Raw genomic sequence first — 18,634 nt, forward strand, 5'->3', positions numbered from 1 at the left:
AGGGTGTGAAAAGTGCAATAATGACCTCAGTTTGTATTGTTGTTGTCTTTAATACCAGATTCCGAGGAAGTAAGATTCCATGAAAAAAGATAAATTGAGATAGACATTTTTACTGATTAAAATAGTGGGGTTATCATGAAATATCACTGTGATTCTATTAGGATTATGGGTCAAAACATGGATAGTTGCAAAATATAGCATATTAAAATAATGTAACATGAGACTGACTCACCTCACAGTTTTGGATTTCTTTTGTGAATACTTTCCATGTCAATGTAAGTTTTACTCGGTTGTAAACATGTGACTAATATTCTGTGTTCATCACTACTGTTTTAGTTGTTAACTCTAAAACGAGGCAATGTAAATCAATAGGATTGGATGTCTAAGGCATGACCCCTAGGTGAGTAGCAGGCCCACAAAGTGTGCATTCTGTATAGTATATGACTGTAAAAGTCTTTACCATCTCTGTTATGCTATATACACAGGTAGATACATGGAGAAGTATATAGAAATGTGGGCTGTGATATCCAGACTGGAACATCAGAAGTTAAAGACAGGTTAATCAAATATAAGTAGGAACAATTGAATAGTGACGTAGACACACTGACCAGTGAATCACAAGTCTGATGTATCCTCTATTATTTTTCCCAGGTATATAAAATATGCTTCTACTATGGTGTTAAGATGAGTATACTTTCCACGTATGTCCTCGTTAAAGAATGTCCTTAATTTCCAAGCTTCACTTGGAGTCCTAGCCAACATTTTTCTCCTTTTTTTCTACACTTTCATAATTCTAGGTCACAGACCTAAGCCCACGGACATGATCTCCTGTCAACTGACCTTCATTCACATAGTGCTGCTCCTCACTGGAACCAATATTTGGCTTTGGGACATATCTGAGTCACTGAATTTTGAGAATGACTTCAAATGTAAGACAAATTTTTACATAAACAGAGTGATGAGAAGCCTCTCCATCTGCATCACCTGCCTCCTGAGTGTGTTCCAGGCTGTCACTATCAGTCCCAGTTCCTCTTTGTTGGCAAAATTTAAATATAAACTAAAAAAATACATGATCTATGCTTTCTTATTTATCTGGTCTTTCAACTTGTTATTCAGTAGCCATCATATCTTCTATATCGGTGCTTTTACCAATGTGAGTGAGACCAGCCAGATGAAGATCACTAAATCCTGCTCCCTCTTCCCCATGAACTACATCATCAAGGGATTCATTTTAACAGTGGCAACCTCCAGGGATGTATTTCTCATAGGAGTTATGCTGACCACGAGTGCATATACGGTGATTATCTTGGTCAGACATCAGAGGCAATGCCAACACCTTCACAGCCTCAGCTACCCGAGAGCATCTCCTGAGAAAAGGGCCACCCAGACCATCTTGCTGCTGGTGGTTTCCTTCGTGATCATGTACTGGGTGGACTTTATCATCTCATCCACTGTAGTCCTGTTATGGATGTATGACCTAGTCATCCCGAGTGTCCAGAAGTTTGTGATGAATGTCTATCCCACAATTACTCCTCTGATACAAATCAGTTCTGATAACAGAATAACTAATATGCTCAAAAACACTCAGTCTGTGTACCACCATATTTTTAGAAAAGGATAATTTATTTGTTAACAAAATAATTTATTTATTTTTATTTATATTTATGAGTATTTTGTCAACATGTATGTATGTGTGAATTCCTGATATCCACAGAGAAAAGGTCATTCCCCCTCCCTGAACTGGACATACAAATGGTTGTAAGGTATCATATTGGTGCAGTTCCAATTATATTTTTTCAAAATACATATTCTTAAACTGTTTAATAGTTCAAGTAGCAAATTCAGATTCTTCATACATTTAAATAAATTTTGTGTTATTACACATGCACATTCTTGTGATGTTTCTGCTGCCAAGTGCTCTAGAGCCCTTTAAGTTCACTGTATATGGTAAGTTGAAATTTCCACAGGAATTCTCTTATCTTTCCTTTTTACTTTATATCGTAAATGTTCCCTTGATGCTGAGGTTACTCAAAGGAAGCTTCTTGCTGATGCTGACTTTTTACATTTTTCTTTCGAAGGGATTTTAATCTACTCTCAGTCATCAAAAATTAGTTTAAATATCCTATTTAAACTTTAATTCTTTTTCTTAAGTATAGTTTCTCTGGATCCAGAAAATTTTGTGAATTTAAATTTCTCTTTTTACCACAGTTATTTAATGAGCTTTATTTGAAAATTCCATGTGCTTGTGTATTTGTTCTTCATCAATTCTTACTGATGTATTAGTCATAAAATAAAAATTGATTATATATATATATATACATGATATACAGTGTGTTTTTTGTGTATGTGTGTATGCTTGCATGTGTGTGTGCACAGATGAAGGATGTGTGTGCATGTGTACATCAGGCCAGGAGGCAACATTTTCTATTTTTCTTCACAATCCACTCACCTTGGTTTTGATAATGTCTCTCAGTGACCTGGGGATTGCCAAATAGGACAAAATGATATCCCAGGTATTTTCCTGTGTCTGCCTCTCCAACCCTGGGATTCCAAATATGCAACACCACACTCCACTTAAATTTTTTTCTTTTACTGAACTGATAATAGTTCTGTTTTACAGAGTATATTCTGAGTAGAGTTTCTCCTCCCTGTACTTAGTTCCAGGAAAGCTGAGCTTAGGCAGTGAAGGAAACCATAGTAAACAGAGAGCTGGTGAAGATGTCATTGAATGAGGGGCTATATCACAGCCCCAGAAAGCAGCAGATCTTGGCCTCTTCGGCCACATGGTTCTGACTTAAGATGAAGGTTAGAAGAAAGAGGCTATGGAATCTCTTTTTGTGACGGAGGAAAGCTGCTGGCTGAGGCCAGGCACAGGGGTGTCACTGCTTGGAGGCTTAGAGAGGCCATTGTGTGTATCTGTGAAAGTCAAACCGGGATTGCCTCAGAGACCCCAGGCTGTTGGAGATGCCAGAGCCATGTGATACCTGCTGAGGAAAGCTGCTAACAGGGAGTGGAACCAGCCCAAGTGAGAGAAGTGTGATGTGTTTTTGATCCTAGCCATTCTAACTATTCTGGTGCAAGATGGTAGCTCAGAGTCATTTTGATTTGCTTTCCCTGATGATTGACCAATTTCTTAAATGTCTTTCATTTTTTTTGAGACTTTGTTGTTGAGAATTCTCTGTTGAGATCTGCACTGTCATGCTACCCCCTGCGGAGTCTGTGTGATCTTTCACAATGGCACAAGCTCCAAGGAAGAGTGCCTTCAGAGAAGGTGTGTGTGTGCTGTGCTTCCTGAATAGGAGCCCTTGCACTTTTGGCATTACCTGCTTATGTTCTAAGGAATCAGGTCTGGTTTCTTCTGGAAGGGAAGATAGTATGTTTAAGTTTTCAGTTTCTACTGATGAGCCATTACCATATACAGGAGTATATGATGCTAATGGAGGAAGATGGGTTAACATTCAAGCGAAAAAGGTTTCCAGGTTTAGTCTGGTGCTTATTGAATGAAGAACAAAAGGCAAACTTAATTAAACAATTAAGACAGGTGCAGCAAAAATGGGATAAGGGTAGATGAGAGAGATACATGCCCTAACTTCTTAAGATTGGTTTTGGAGAAGGTTTGAAAAGGAGTTAGGGGAAGGAACAAGAAGTTCTGCACAGATTGCAGAAATATAAAAAGACTGTAGACTGTGTGACTGTTAACCACAACTGCTTGCCCTTAGCTCAAATTGCCATGAACTCATAGCCTAGAGAAAGATTTATATCTAAACTAATGCCAAGCCATATCTAGCATGACCAGCCGCAGGCTTGCACTGGGGACATCTGTCCGATGAAATTCTATTCTCATGTATCTGATATAATGATTCTAAGAATAATCTGTACCACATGAAAAAATAATACATGCTGTTAAGCAATCTTTTCTCTATAAAGAATGAACCTCATGCCAAGTAAAGTTGCATTTAGATGCAATTTCCTTTTGAGTCTTGTGTCTGTTTGTCATTCACCATCTCCTTACCCACCTATTACTGAGACCCTGTCCTGTCGGTCCCAGTGCTCCAACTGAGCTGGTCCTTAGCACTGTACCCCACTTTTCATTGGATTATTTTGTATTTTGACGTCTAGTTCATTGATTTCTTTACATATTTTGGAGACCAGCCCTCTGACAGATTTGGGGTTGGTGAAGATCTTCTTCCATTCTGTAGGTTGTCATTTTGTCTTATTTATGGTGTCCTTTGCCTTACAGGAGCTTTTTAATTTCAGATGGTCCCATTTATTGATTGTTGCTCCTAGTGTCTATGCTGCTGGTATTTAGGAAATGGTCTCCTATATCAATGTGTTCAAGGCTTCCTTCACTTGCTATTCTATCAGGTTCAGTGTACCTGGATTTATGTTGAGGTCTTTGATCCACTTGGACTTGAGTTTTGCACATGGTGATAGATGTGGGTCTATTTTCATTCTTTTATTTGATGACATCCAGTTATGTAAGCATCATTTGTTGAAGATGCTTTCATTTTTCCATTGTGCAGTTTTAGCTTCTTTGTCAAAAGTCAGGTGTTCATAATGTTCAGGTGTATGCTTTAATGTCAGGGTCTTCAATTTGATTCCATTGGTTCATGTGTCTTTCTTTATGCCAATACCAAGTTTTTTTTTTTATGACTATGGCTCTATAGTAGAGCTTGAAGTCAGGAATGGTGATGTCTTCAGAATTTCTTTCTGAAATACAGGATTGTTTTAGCTATCCTGTGTTTTTTTTTTTTTGTTTTTTGAGACAGGGTTTCTCTGTAGCTTTGGAGCCTGTCCTGGAACTAACTCTTATTGACCAGGCTGCTGGCCTTGAACTCACAGAGATCCACCTGCCTCTGCCTCCCATGAGCTGGGATTAAAGGTGTGTGCCATTACTGTCCGGCTATCCCGTGTTTTCTAATTTTCTATATGGAGTTGAGTATTGTTCTATCAATGTCTGTGTATGATTCTTTTGCTATTTTGATGGGGATTGCACTTAAAGCACTATATTGAAGAGATATGAAGAGAATGGACAGTCTTGTCTTGTTCCTAATTTTAGTGGAATGGATTTGAGTTTCTCTCCATTTAATTTTATGTTAGCTGCTGGTTTGCTGTATATTGCTTTTATTATATTTAGATATGATCCTTGTATCCCTAACCTCTCCAAGACCTTTATCATAAAGGGGTGTTGAATTTTGTCTAATGCTTTTCAGCATCTAATGAAACGATCATATGGTTTTTTTCTTTCAGTTTATTTATATGATGGATTACATTGATAGATTTTCATATGTTGAACCCGCCTTGCATCTGTTGGGTGAAACCTACTTGGTCATAATGGATAATTTTTTTGATGTGTTCTTGGATTCAGATTGCCAGTATTTTGTTGAGGATTTTTGCGTTGATGTTCATGAGTGAGATTGGCCTGTAATTCTCTTTCCTTGTTGAGTCTTTGTGTGGTTTTGGCATTAGGGTAACAGTAGCTTCATAAAAAGAGTTTGGCAATGACTCTTCTGTTTCTAGTACATGAAACACATTAAGGAGTATAAATATTAGCTCTTTCTGAAAGTTATGGTTGAATACTGTATATTAAATCATCTGGTTCAGAGCTTTTTTGGTTGGGAGATTTTTGATAATAGTGTCTATTTCTCATGACTTATGGGTCTATTTAAATTGTTCTCCAGGTCTTGATTTAATTTGGTATATGGTACTTATCTTTAAAAATTGTCTATTTATTTTTCACTTCCAAATTTGGTGGCTTTTGTACTGAGACCTAATGATTCTCTGAATTTCCTCAGTGTATGTTGTTATGGCCCCTTTTAATTTCTGATCTTGTTAATTTGCATGTTCTTTCTCAGCCTTTTGATTAGTTTGGATAGGGGTTTGTCAATCTTGTTGATTTTCTCCAGCAACCAGCTTTTTGTTTCATTGATTCTTTGGATTGCTTTCTGTGTTTCTATTTTGTTGATTTCAGGCCTCAATTTGATTATTTCCAGTCTTCTACTCCTCCTGGTTGAGTCTGCTTCTTTTTTTCTAGAGTTTTCAGGTGTGATGTTAAGTCTCCAATGTGTGCTTTCTCCGTTTTCTTTAAGTGGGCACTTAGTGCTATGAACTTTTCTCTTAGCACTGCTTTCATAGTGTCTTATTGGTTTGGGTATGTTGTGTCTTTATTTTCATTGAATTAAAGGAAGACCTTTCTTTCTTTCTTTCTTTCTTTCTTTCTTTCTTTCTTTCTCTCTTTCTCTTTCTTTCTTTCTTTCTTTCTTTCTTTCTTTCTTTCTCTCTTTCTCTTTCTTTCTTTCTCTCTTTCTCTTTCTTTCTTTCTTTCTTTCTTTCTTTCTTTCTTTCTTTCTTTCTTTCTTTCTTTCTTTCTTCCTTGACCCAGGGGTTGTTCAATAGTTGACTGTTCAGTTTCCATGAGTTTGTAGTCTTTCTGGAGTAGAATTGTTGTTAAATTTTAACTTTATTCCATGATGATCCAATAAGACACAGGTAGTTACTACAAATTTTTATATCTGTGGATGCTTGATTTGTTGCTGAGTATGTGTTCAGTTTTCAAGAAGGTTCGATGAGATGCTGAAAAGAAGGTATATTTTTTACTGTTTGGGTGGAATGCTCCATATATGTCTGTTAAGACCATTTGTTTCATTACATCTGTTGGTTCTCTTATTTCTCTATTAAGTTTCTGTCTGGTTGACCTGTCCATTGGTGAGAGAGGAGTGTTGAAATCTCCTACTATTAGTGTGTGGGGTTTGATGTGTGCTTTGAGTTCTAGTAATGTTTCTTTTACATATGTGGGTGCTTTTATATTAGATATTCAGGATTAAGACTTCATCCTGATGAATTGCTTCTGCTATGAGTATAAAGAGTCCTTCTCCATCTCTTCTGATTTATTTTAGTTTGAAATCATTTTTGTTAGTTATTAGGATAGCCACACCTGCTTGTTTCTTAGGTTCATTTGGTTAGAAAACCTTTCCTTAACACTTTACTCTGAGATAGTGTGTGTCTTTGAGGTTGAGGTGTGTTTCTTGTAAATAGCAGAGTGTTGGATCCTGTTTTCCTATCCATTCTCTTTTTTTTCATGTTAATAATACTAATTTTTATTGAAGTGAAACAGCTATAACTTACTCAAAGCAAGACAGATTTCTTTTTTTGGTCATTTATTTATTTATTTTTTATTAACAATTTCTGCCTCCTCCCTGCCTCCCATTTCTCTTCCCCATCCCATCACTCCTCTCCCTCTCCCTCTCCAGCCCTAAGGGCAGTCAGCATTCCCTGCCCTGTGGGAAGTCCAAAGTCCTCCCCCCTCCATCCAGGTCTAGGAAGGTGAGCATCCAAACAGCCTAGGCTCCCAAAAAGCCAGTACATGCAGTAGGATCAAAACCCAGTGTCACTGTCCTTGGCTTCTCAGCAGCTCTCATTGTATGCCATGTTCAGAGAGTCCAGTTTTATCCCATGCTTTATCAGTCCCAGTCCCGCTGGCCTTGGTGAGCTCCCGATAGATCAGCCCCTCTGTCTCAGTGGGTGGGTGCACCCCTCTTGGTCCTGACTTCCTTGCTCATCTTCTCCCTCCTTCTGCTCTTCATTTGGACCTTGGGAGCTCAGTCCAGTGCTCCAGTGTGGGTCTCTGTCTCTATCTCCATCCATCACCAGATGAAGGTTCTATGGTGATATGCAAGATATTCATCAGTATGGTTATAGGATCGGGCCATGTCAGGCACCCTCTCCTTAGCTGCCCAAGGAACTAGCTGGGGACATCTCCCTGGACACCTGGGAACCCCTCTAGAGTCAAGTTTCTTGCCAACCCTAAAATGGCTCCCTTAATTAAGATATATACTTCCCTGCTCCCATATTCACCCTTCCTTTATCCTCAACTTCCCATTCCCCCAAACTCTCCCCATCCTCCCCTTCTCACTTTTCTCTCCCCATTTCCTCTTACTGCCAACCCCCGCCAAGTTCCCAATTTTTGCCTGGTAATCTTGTCTACTTCCAATATCCAGGAGGATAACTATGTTTTTCTTTGGGTTCACCTTCTTATTTAGCTTCTCTAGGATCCCGAATTATAGGCTCAATGTCCTTTATTTATGGCTAGGTGTTGCGGGAGGTCCTTCTGCTCCTCCAGCCAATAGCCGCTGAGATACCAGCCCATTGGGACGTGGTCTCTCTCCCTTTAAAAAAGCAGCTACTTCCTTCTCCTCTCTCTCTTACTTCCTGCTCCACTTCCGGTGACTAGACTCCCTTTCTGATTGTGCAGAGGGCTGTTGTCTGGGACGGTGATCTGTAAGTTTTTTCCCCTTTAAATAAATAACCATTCTATTAATCATAATTCCAAACTGGTGTGGGATTGTTGTGACTTAGACCTTCGCCTTCATCTGGCGCCCAATGTTTGGTTTTAGGACCCCTCCCTCCCCCCGCTCAGCTGCCTGCCGCCAGTTCTGCTTGGCGCGAGCCCTCCCTCCCTCAGCCATGGCCTGTGCCTTGTGCTGTAGTCTCTGCTCACGTGGTTTGCTCTTTTCTGAGTTGTTTTTAAATCTCCCTTGCAAGCGCAGCGCTTGAGTGGTATGAACCAGAGCACAAGCAGTTGCTAAAAGCTGCAACCCCTAGGGGCGACTCTGTCACGTGGAGGCATAAGTGGCTTCCAGGTTGCTCTTCTCTACCCCTGGATTCTGGGTTTCTGGTTCCGTCTATGGAATTGATTTAATTACATTTACTTTTTTGAGAAACTCGCATTTTCCAGTTTTTAACATCTACTAAGGCAGACACTGAAACAGGACCCCATTTTTGTCGTGACTCGGCAACAGTGCCACCTGCTGGATAATAGGTAATATGGCAGTTTTCCTTTCTAACGCAAATTTTACTGCTTTGTTTTTACTAATACAATGGATTAGTAAATACAATGGATTACATCATACAAGGTTTATATGATTATGGGGATACCTTAATTTGCTTGTTACTAGGTTTCGGTTTTCTTTTCCATATTCTATCATTAAAGAAGAATATGGCACTCATAAGAACAATAGAATCTTTACAAAGTAATAATGAACAGAAGAATATGGCACTCCTAAGAACGATAGAATCTTTACAAACTAATAATGAACAACTAATTGATAGGATTAAAATTATTGAAAATCAGAGGTTATCTGAACAAGTGGATACTATGATAGACAAAATTGACTCCATATCCAAGGGTACTAGAAAGTTACCTGAAAGGGTTCAGGCTGTTGAATTTGACGTTCAGACTTTATCACAAAGTTTTGATAAGGTAACAGACAGAATGTACCTCCAAGATGGAAATCTACATAATATACAAGAAAAGTTTAAGGAGGACATGTTATCTTTGAAGGAAAAAATTAAAGCTTTGGAATCACAGGTGCAGAATGGGGACCAAAAAATTGATACCTCAGTGAAATCACTGGAAACATATACAGGTCAGGAGATTCAGGATTTAAGAGAGACAATGATAAAAAGATTTGAAAAGATTGAAGAAATTATTGGAGCTGGTGAACAGAGTAAGAAGGCACAAGGACAGGATACAATGCTGCCACCAGCTATTAGAACTGGCTTACTCAGGGTTTTAGCGACATACCCTATACTTAATTCTGACAAAGCATCAACTTCTAAAGGCTCAAAAGGAGTCAAAGAAGCTAGATGGACAGCAATAGCAATGAATGATCTGAAAGAAATTAAGTAACCTGTTGTTAATTTTGGCTTGCACTCTGCATATGTTAAGGAAATGATAAGGACTTGGGCTTCTAATGCTAGAGCTACCCCCATGATTTCCATCAGTTAGTGTTGCAGTTTTAGATAATGGATCTTGCTTGATGTTTGGAATCTATTTCAGAGAAGAATCCAAACATATGGAACAGCAAGGGAGAGCAAAAGGTGTTGAGGTTTCCCAAGATCAAATTCTTGGTGGAGGAGAATATGCTGATCCACAGGTCCAAGCTCTTTATGAAGAAGTACTGTGTCTATGTCACCAAGCAGCTTTAAATGCTTGGAATAGGATACAAGATCCAGCAAAAAGAGTTGAATCATATACCAGGATTAGGCAGGGACAGAGAGAACCCTTTATTGACTTTTTGTAAAGATTAATTAAGGCTCTGGACATAGGGGTAACAGACCCAGAAGCTAGACGAATACTTCTTGAATCTCTAGCTTTTGAGAATGCAAACATAGAATGCAAAAAGATAATTGGGCCTTTAAAGTCTAGATCATCACCTATGGATGAATGGATTCAGCATACGATGAATGTTGAGATGTTTAGCTATAATGATGAATCTTGGGTAGGAGAAGTGATTTCCAAAGCAATGAGGAGACATCAAACTGCCAGGTGTTTTAATTGTGGTAAATGTGGACATTTGCAAAGGGATTGCAGGTAAAGAATTTCTAGGAATAATATCTCTTCTGGGAATGACAAAAATAGGAGACCTTGGCCTTCAGGTATATGTAGGAGATGCGGTAAAGGCCGGCATTGGTCCAACGAATGCAGGTCAACAACAGACAGACAGGGCAACCCGATATCATTGGGAAACTCCTTGAGGGGCCTCTCGCAGGCCCCTAAGCCAACAGTGGCCCAGTCATTCCCAGTCACAGTGGAGAACGTGCCTCACCAAGAAAATTAAAAGCTCCAATTTCTGCTGTAAAAAGTAATACTGGTCTAAATGATGAATTACGCATGGAGGATGAGTCAAAAAACCCAGTAGGACAGAGTAAACGTATATTTTGGCAGACTTCTATTAATGATCAAAGACAAAAGCTAAGAGTCTGTATAAATGGCACTTTTATTGAAGGCTTATTAGACACAGGTGCGGATATAAGTATCATTACTCCAGAATCTTGGCATCCGAATTGGCCTCTTCAAGAGGTAGATGTTCAGTTCCTAGGAATTGGAACCCAATCTCGTGTAAAAGAAAGCACAAAATGGGTTGAATGCATAGGGCTCAAAGGGCAAATAGGAAGACTAAGGCCATATATAGCCAATATTGCAATAAATTTATGGGGCCATGACTTGCTACAGCAATGGAATACCCAGATCAACATTCCTGTAGTTCCAGGAACTCATAATTCTGGGAAAGATATGATGAGGTATTATGGAAAAAGGTCACCAGCCATTCAGGCTGTACAAGAACGTACAGCAAATACCAAACCTTTAGAGGTACCAACAGCCCTACCTTTAAAATGGCTAACTGAGAAGCCAATATGGATCAAACAGTGGCCTCTAGCTGAAGATAAATTACAGGCATTGGAACAGCTGGTGCAAGAGCAACTAGATGCTCACCATATTGAAGAATCAACCAGCCCTTGGAATTTTCCTGTGTTTGTTGTAAAAAAGAAATCTGGTAAATGGACAATGGTGACAGATTTAAGAGCTGTCATCAATGTAATTCAACCTATGGGCCCACTACAATCTGGAATTCCTTTGCCTTCTCTATTACCAAAAGGATGGCCTCTTATAGTTGTTGATTTGAAAGACTGTTTTTTCACTATACTGTTACAAGAAAAATAGAGAAAAAATTGCCTTCACAGTGCCTACTTATAATAATTCTCAGCCTAATAGAAGCTATCAATGGACTATCCTCCCACAGGGTATGCTCAATAGTCCTACATTGTGCCAATATTTTGTTAAGTAAGCCATTGGAAATAATTTGTAAACAATTCCCCAAGTCCATAATTTATCATTACATGGATGACATCTTGTTATCTGATTCAAATAAAGATACTTTAGAAAGGATGTTTGAAGAAGTAAAGAAAGTCTTGCCTAGGTGGGGATTACAAATTGCCCCTGAAAAGATTCAAAGAGGAAACTCTATTAATTACCTAGGTTACAGAATAGGGTTAGAGAAAATTAAAACGCAAAAGGCACAAATTAGGAGAGACTGGTTAAAGACACTTAATGACTTCCAAAGATTGTTAGGAGACATTTCCAGTCTACGACCAGCTGTTGGGATAACACCTGATCTAATAGTTCATTTAAACAGAACCTTACATGATGATAAAGATTTGAATAGTCCAAGAAAACTGACAGCCAAAGCAGAAAAGGAACTGACAATGATTGAGGAAAAATTACAGGAGGCACATGTGGATAGGGTGAACCCAAATCTTAGCTGCATCCTAGTCACATTGCCTTCCAGAATTTCTCCTACAGGGATTCTAATGCAGAGTGAAGATATTATTTTAGAGTGGATATTTATACCTAATAAACCAAGTAAAAAATTAAAAACTTATGTGGATAAAGTCTCTGAATTAATTATAAAAGGTAAGCTGAGACTTCGTCAACTAGCAGGTATAGACCCAGCAGAAATTATAGTGCCTTTTACTACTGAAGAAATAAAAAGGTTATGGGAAGACAATGAACCATGGCAAAGAGCTTGTGCTAATTTTTTGGGAGAAATTAATAGCAACTATCCCAAAAGTGATAGACTTAACCTCATAAAGAGAACTTCTCGGATTCTTCCTAGAATTGTACGTGATGCTCCAATAACTGGAGCCCGTACGTTCTATACTGATGCAAACAAATCAGGGAAAGCAGGTTACAAGTCAGATGAATTGAGTAAGGTGGAACAAAGCCCTTATAATTCTGTCCAGAAGGCAGAATTATATGCCATTCTTATGGTGCTAAGGGATTTTAAAGAACCTCTTAATATAGTTACAGATTCACAATATGCAGAAAGAGTTATCTTGCATATTGAAAGTGCTGAATTTATACCAGATTACACAGAGTTGACTTCATTGTTTATCCAGGTACAAGACATAATCAGGAACAGGCTTTGTCTGATGTACATAACACACATCTGGTCCCATACAGGTCTGCCTGGTCCTCTAGCACAAGGCAACCTTGAGATTGATCAATTATTGATTGGAAGTATGTTGCAGGCCTCAGAATTTCATAAGAAGCATCATGTCAATAGTAAAGGCCTAAAGAAAGAATTTTCCATTACATGGCAACAAGCTAAGGACATTATAAAGAGATGTCCTACTTGTTCTTTCTATAATCAAACACCGTTGCCTGCAGGGAGTAACCCAAAGGGTACTAAGAGAAATGAAATCTGGCAGATGGATGTGTTCCACTTTATGGAATTTGGTAAATTGAAATATGTACACCACACCATAGACACGTATTCAGGTTTTCAATGGGCTACTGCCCTGAGCTCAGAAAAGGCTGATTCAGTAAACACACATTTATTGGAAATTATGACCATCATGGGTATACCTGCACAAATAAAGACAGATAATGGTCCAGCATATGTATCTAAGAAAATGAAACACTTTTTTGATTATTATAATATAAGACACATTACAGGTATACCAAATAATCCTACAGGTTAGGCAGTTATAGAAAGATCAAATCGTACTATAAAGGATATGCTGAACAAACAGAAAGGGACCAAAAATACCTCCAGAAATAGATTATATAATGCTTTATTAACCTTGAATTTTCTAAACGCTAATGAGAAAGGAACGACAGCAGCAGAAAGACATTGGATAATGGAAAAGTCTGCTGAACTAAATCAACCGATTTATTTCAAAGATGTGCTGACCTCTCAATGGAAGCCAGGAGATGTGCTATGTTGAGGAAGGGGTTTTGCTCTTGTTTCCACAGGAGAAGAAAAATTGTGGATACCATCAAAATTAATAAAGTTTCGATTTGAAGAGGAGAAACCTCTTGGAAAGGAGAATTGACAACTCATCCACAATGATGACATTCATACAGGTGGTAAGAAAAACATATAGAATGGGGGCAGGGTTCTGTTTTTTATGAGATCCCTAGATATGAACTTGCCTTTCTTTATCTGTATGTGTTTTTTGTTCTTTTTCATTATCTCATTTTTTCTTGTTTGCTTTCTTTTTTTCTGATTTGTTTATTTTGTTTTACCTTGATATTTATTTCATTATTGGGCTTAGATGCTTGCTTGTTTTCTAAGGAGAGACAGAAAGGTGTATCTCGATGAGGGAGAGGAGGAACTAAGAGAATCAGGGGAACAGGAAACTCTAACCATAATATATTATATGAAATAAATCATTTTTTTTCATAAAAGAGAAACACAAAATTTCAGTGGTGGGCTATGGTGGTGAACACATCTAAAGGTAGAGCTGGGGGTGACAGAGACAAGAGAATAACTGGAGCTACCATCTTGTGTTACAGTAAGAGATGCTCAAAATAGAAAGTAAATGGCACAGGAAGAATTAAAGGCAAGGTTGTTTTCTCCTGACCTCCATGTGCACATGCACACAAATCCTTTATATGAGCACAAGCACATGCATACACACCTTCACAAAAAACACACAGAACATCATATATGTGTATATAACAATTTTTAGTTACCAGCAATGTTTCAAAAAGTGTGAATGAAATCAAGTTCAAATACACAGAGAAATGAATTTTTCGACTAAGACTCATTAATTAACCTTGATTAAAAATGGAAAATTCAATCCACATTGTTTTTGTGCTGCAGAGAAACTATACTTAGGATAGAGAGTTAAAGCTACAATAGGATATTTACACTATTCTTAACGACTGGAAGTAGATTAAAGTCCCTTCAAACAAAAAATGTAAAATGTCAATATCAGCTAGGAGCTTCCTTTAAATAACTTCAGTGTTAAAGGAACATTTACGATATAAAGTAAAAAGGAGAGAGTAAAAGATTTCCTGTGGAAATTTCAACTTATGGTGTACAGTGAACTTAAAGGACTATACAGTATTTGGCAACAGAAATCTCACAATAACGTACTTGTGTAATATCACAAATTTTATTTAAATATATAAAAAATCTTGATTTGTTACTTTAACTATTTAAAAGTTTAAGAAAAAAATCCGTATTTTGGAAAAATATAATTGTAACTGAACCAGAATTATGTCTTACAACCATCTCTATGTCCAGGTCAAGTGGGGCCAATAGCTTCTTCTGACCTCTGTGGGTATCAGGAATCCACACATACACACATGTTGATGCAATACCCATAAATAAAAATAAATAAATCATTTTATTAAAAATGAGAAAAATTATCCTTTTCAAAAAATCTGGTGGCACTTTGACTCCAAGCTTTTCAGTATATCAATTATTCTGCTATCAGAACTGATTTGTACCAAAGGAGTAATTGTGGGATAGACATTCATCACAAACTTCTGAACACTCAGGATGACTGGGTCGTACATCCATAACAGGACTGCAGTGGATGAGATGATGAAGTCCACCGAGTACATCACCACAAAGAAAACCACCAGCAGCAAGATGGTCTGGGTAGCCCTTTTCTCAGGAGATGCTTTAGGGTGGTTGAGGCTGTGAAGATGCTTGTGTTGTCTCTGATGTCTGAACAAGATAATCACCATGTATGCACTAGCGCCCAGCATAACTCCTAGAAGAAACACATCTATAGAGATTGTCACTGCTAAAATCAGTGCCCCAGCGTTGTAGTTCAAAAGGAAGAGTGAACAGGATTTACTGACCTTTATCTGTTTGGCCTCACTCACATTGGTAAAAGCACCAGCAGAGAAAATCTGGTTGCTACTGAATGTCAAGTTGAAAAACCAGATAAATAAGAAAGCACAAATCATGTATTTTTTTAGCTTATGTTTAAATTTATTCAACAAAGAGGTACTGGGACTGATAGTGACAGCCTGGAACACACTCAGGAGGCAGGTGATGCAGATGGAGAGGCCTCTCATCACCCTGCTTATGTAAAAAGTTGTCTTACATTTGAAGTCATTGTCAATGTTCAGTGACTCAACTATCTCTTTAAGCCAAATATCCCCTTTAGTGAGTACTAGCACTATGTGGATAAAGGCCAGTTGACAGGAGATCATGTCCGTGGGCTTAGGTCTGTGGCTTAGGACTACGAAAGTATAGAAAACAAGGAGAAACATATTGGCCAGGACTCCAAGCCCAGCTTGGAAATTAAGCACAATCTTTAATGAGGACATACGTGGAAAGTGTACTCACCTTAAGCTTGTAGTAGAAGCATATTTCATACATCTGAAAAATAATAGAGTATACATCAGACTTGTGATTCACTGGTCAGTGTTTCTATATCATCATTTTATTTTACCTACTTATTCTTGATTAACTTGTTTCTTTAACTTTTGATGTTCTTTAATGGATATCATAGCCCACATTTCTATATACTTCTCCATGTATCTACCTGTGTATGTAGCATACTAGAGATGATAAAGGCATTCACAGTCACATCCTACACAGAATGCACAGTTTGTGGGCCCGCTATTCACTTATAGGTCATGCCTTAGAAATCCAGTCCTATTGATTTACATTGCCTTGTTTTAGAGTTAATACATTAAACAGTAGGGATAAACATAGAATATTATTCACATTTTTACAACTGAGTACAACTTACATTGATCTGGAAAATATTCACGAAAGAAATCCAAAAGCATGAAGTAAGTCAGTCTCATGTTGCATAATTTTAATGTGCTCTATTTTACAACCTTTTCAACTCTTAATTCTAATAGAATCATAGAAATAATTCATGATAATTCTGCATTTTAATCAGCAAACTGTCTATCTTAGTTCATATTTTTCTTTATTGACTGTCCCTTTTTCTATGAAATCTTACATCACCTCAATCTGGAATTAAAGAAATACATACAGTTGGAGACCATTATTGCAGTTTCCACACCTTATTTATTGCATTGCAATTAATTATGATAATAAATGATCATTAATGTCTTCAAATTATTCCTATTTCATCAGCTTTTGGAACACTCATCTTCAGGTTTAAAGAACTACCTCACAAGAACAATGGCACTGGGTTTTGATCCTACTTCAGGTTCTGGCTTTTTGGGAGCCTAGCCAGTTTGGATGTTCACTTTCTAGACCAGGATGGAGGGGGGAGGACTTTGGACTTTCCACAGGGCAGGGAACCCTGACTGCTCTTCAGACTGGAGAGGGAGGGGGAGAGGAGTGGGAGGAGTGGGAGGGAAATGGGAGGCTGGGAGGAGGCAGAAATAAAAAAAAATAAAAAATAAAAAAACCTAAGAAGATATAATTTGTCTGCACAGGACCAGCTTTGTACTGCTCTCTACTGTCTATGCAAGGAAATTATAATGTTTCAAGTATGTGGTTGTATTTTGACATTTTTAAATCTTTAGTTTTTCCTGTTTACTATTTTCTTGGTGGTAAATAAGATGTGAGTAAGCATGCAAGATACATAATATTAACTACTTTAAATACTATGTGTTTAAATGAGGCCAGAAAAAATACATTTGGACATAAGACTTATGTGTTGCAGTTTCTGTGAAAATTTACTAGGAATGTCCATAGAGATACATTTAAAAACAAATAAAGAAGTTTCCCCATTAACTAAAAATAAAAAGAACTACCTCAGAGCTATCAAGACAAGCACTGGTTTTTCTTTTTTGAGAGGGTGAGTAAATCATTCATAGTAGGATGGCTTATAAATTTTCTCTTTTTGCTTTATGACTTTTTCAGCCATCCATATTGTTATTTTACCTACCTCCTATTATATTTATCTCCCTCCACCCTACCTAAGAACTCCCATTAAATTTTCCCTATCAGCTCAGTTGTACTCTGCTACTCCCCTACATCTTCCTCCCACCTTCTGCTATATTTAACTTCTGTCCTCCCCCTGCCTAAGGATCTTTTCTTTTCCATTTCCCTCCTGAGATCACTTGTACCCTGCTGGGCTCCTTTCTAAGGCTCCACACACCACCCCAGTCCTGGCCATAGTTCTGGTTTGCTCTGGTCTCTGAAGTTACTACAGGCTATACACTCACATCTTAAATGTGGAGCTAGGAGCATCCAAGAAGAGCGAACATGCCTCACTAAGACAAACACTATTTTCAACACATTGTGACAAACATAAACTTGCCACAGATGACCATCTAGTGATCCTGGTTTGCAATTTCTGTTTTAAAAGCGATTCCTTCCCATGCAGTGGAAATCAAGGGTCCCAGTGTTAACTCACATAATCAACAGTCTTATAATTATAATTTTGATAAACAGTCTTACCTTTGGTTCTTATGTTAGTTATTTGTCCCAGTTACCCATATCCTTAATTTGTCAAATTACTGTAATTCAGTACTTTCAAACAGCGTTGTGATAAAGAAATAGAAAACCACTACATTTACTCAGATTCCTGAGACAAAAGAATGCTCAATTAAATTGTCAAGATCACTTGTATTCCACACATATAGATGGATGCACGTATGTATATGTGGACATAATGCAGAAGTTAATGTGTGTGATTCTCCCACCAGTGTACATATACAGTAGCTTCACAGTGGTGTTCTGTTTTTTTTTTTAAAGTTCCAGAAAACAACCTGGAAGATGGTTCAGTGGTTGAAAGCATATTTTACTCTTGCAAAGTACCTGGATTTGATTTTCAGCAATAACTTGGTGGCTCATAACCATCTTTAACTGCATTTCTGCAGGTTCCATTCCCCTCTCTGACTCAGGCACATAGACAAATATGCAGACAAAACTCATATATGCAAAATAAAAGAAATAAATCATAAAAATAAATATTAAATACATAAATAAAAGCTCCAGGATAGTATTTAATTCAAATCTTCACCTCCAAAATAAAGAATGGTAGTTCAATTCTGTTTTTCAAATTGCAACTGTACAAACCATTTTATGTAAAATAACTTTCATTAATTGTATAT

The 18,634-nt window shown here is 37.7% G+C and overlaps 2 protein-coding genes across 2 annotated transcripts; one reads left to right on the top strand and one right to left on the bottom strand.

Moving 5' to 3' along the window:
• The first annotated feature begins 703 nt into the window (after positions 1-703).
• On the top strand, positions 704-1,621 carry LOC142839171 (vomeronasal type-1 receptor 90-like). The gene has a single exon (XM_075955101.1). It carries the CDS (start codon positions 704-706, stop codon positions 1,619-1,621), a length of 918 nt encoding a protein of 305 aa, XP_075811216.1.
• Positions 1,622-15,007: 13,386 nt separating this feature from the next.
• On the bottom strand, positions 15,008-15,916 carry LOC142839227 (vomeronasal type-1 receptor 90-like). The gene has a single exon (XM_075955205.1). It carries the CDS (start codon positions 15,914-15,916, stop codon positions 15,008-15,010), a length of 909 nt encoding a protein of 302 aa, XP_075811320.1.
• Positions 15,917-18,634: the final 2,718 nt, after the last annotated feature.

Source organism: Microtus pennsylvanicus, chromosome 21 (assembly GCF_037038515.1).
Source record: "Microtus pennsylvanicus isolate mMicPen1 chromosome 21, mMicPen1.hap1, whole genome shotgun sequence".
In the NCBI taxonomy this organism is placed as follows: Eukaryota; Metazoa; Chordata; class Mammalia; order Rodentia; family Cricetidae; genus Microtus; species Microtus pennsylvanicus.

Bases quoted from the DNA above. Each gene is read 5' to 3' on its own strand.
- LOC142839171 (XM_075955101.1), top strand. From the start codon at position 704: ATGTCCTCGTTAAAGAATGTCCTTAATTTCCAAGCTTCACTTGGAGTC.
- LOC142839227 (XM_075955205.1), bottom strand. From the start codon at position 15,916: ATGTCCTCATTAAAGATTGTGCTTAATTTCCAAGCTGGGCTTGGAGTC.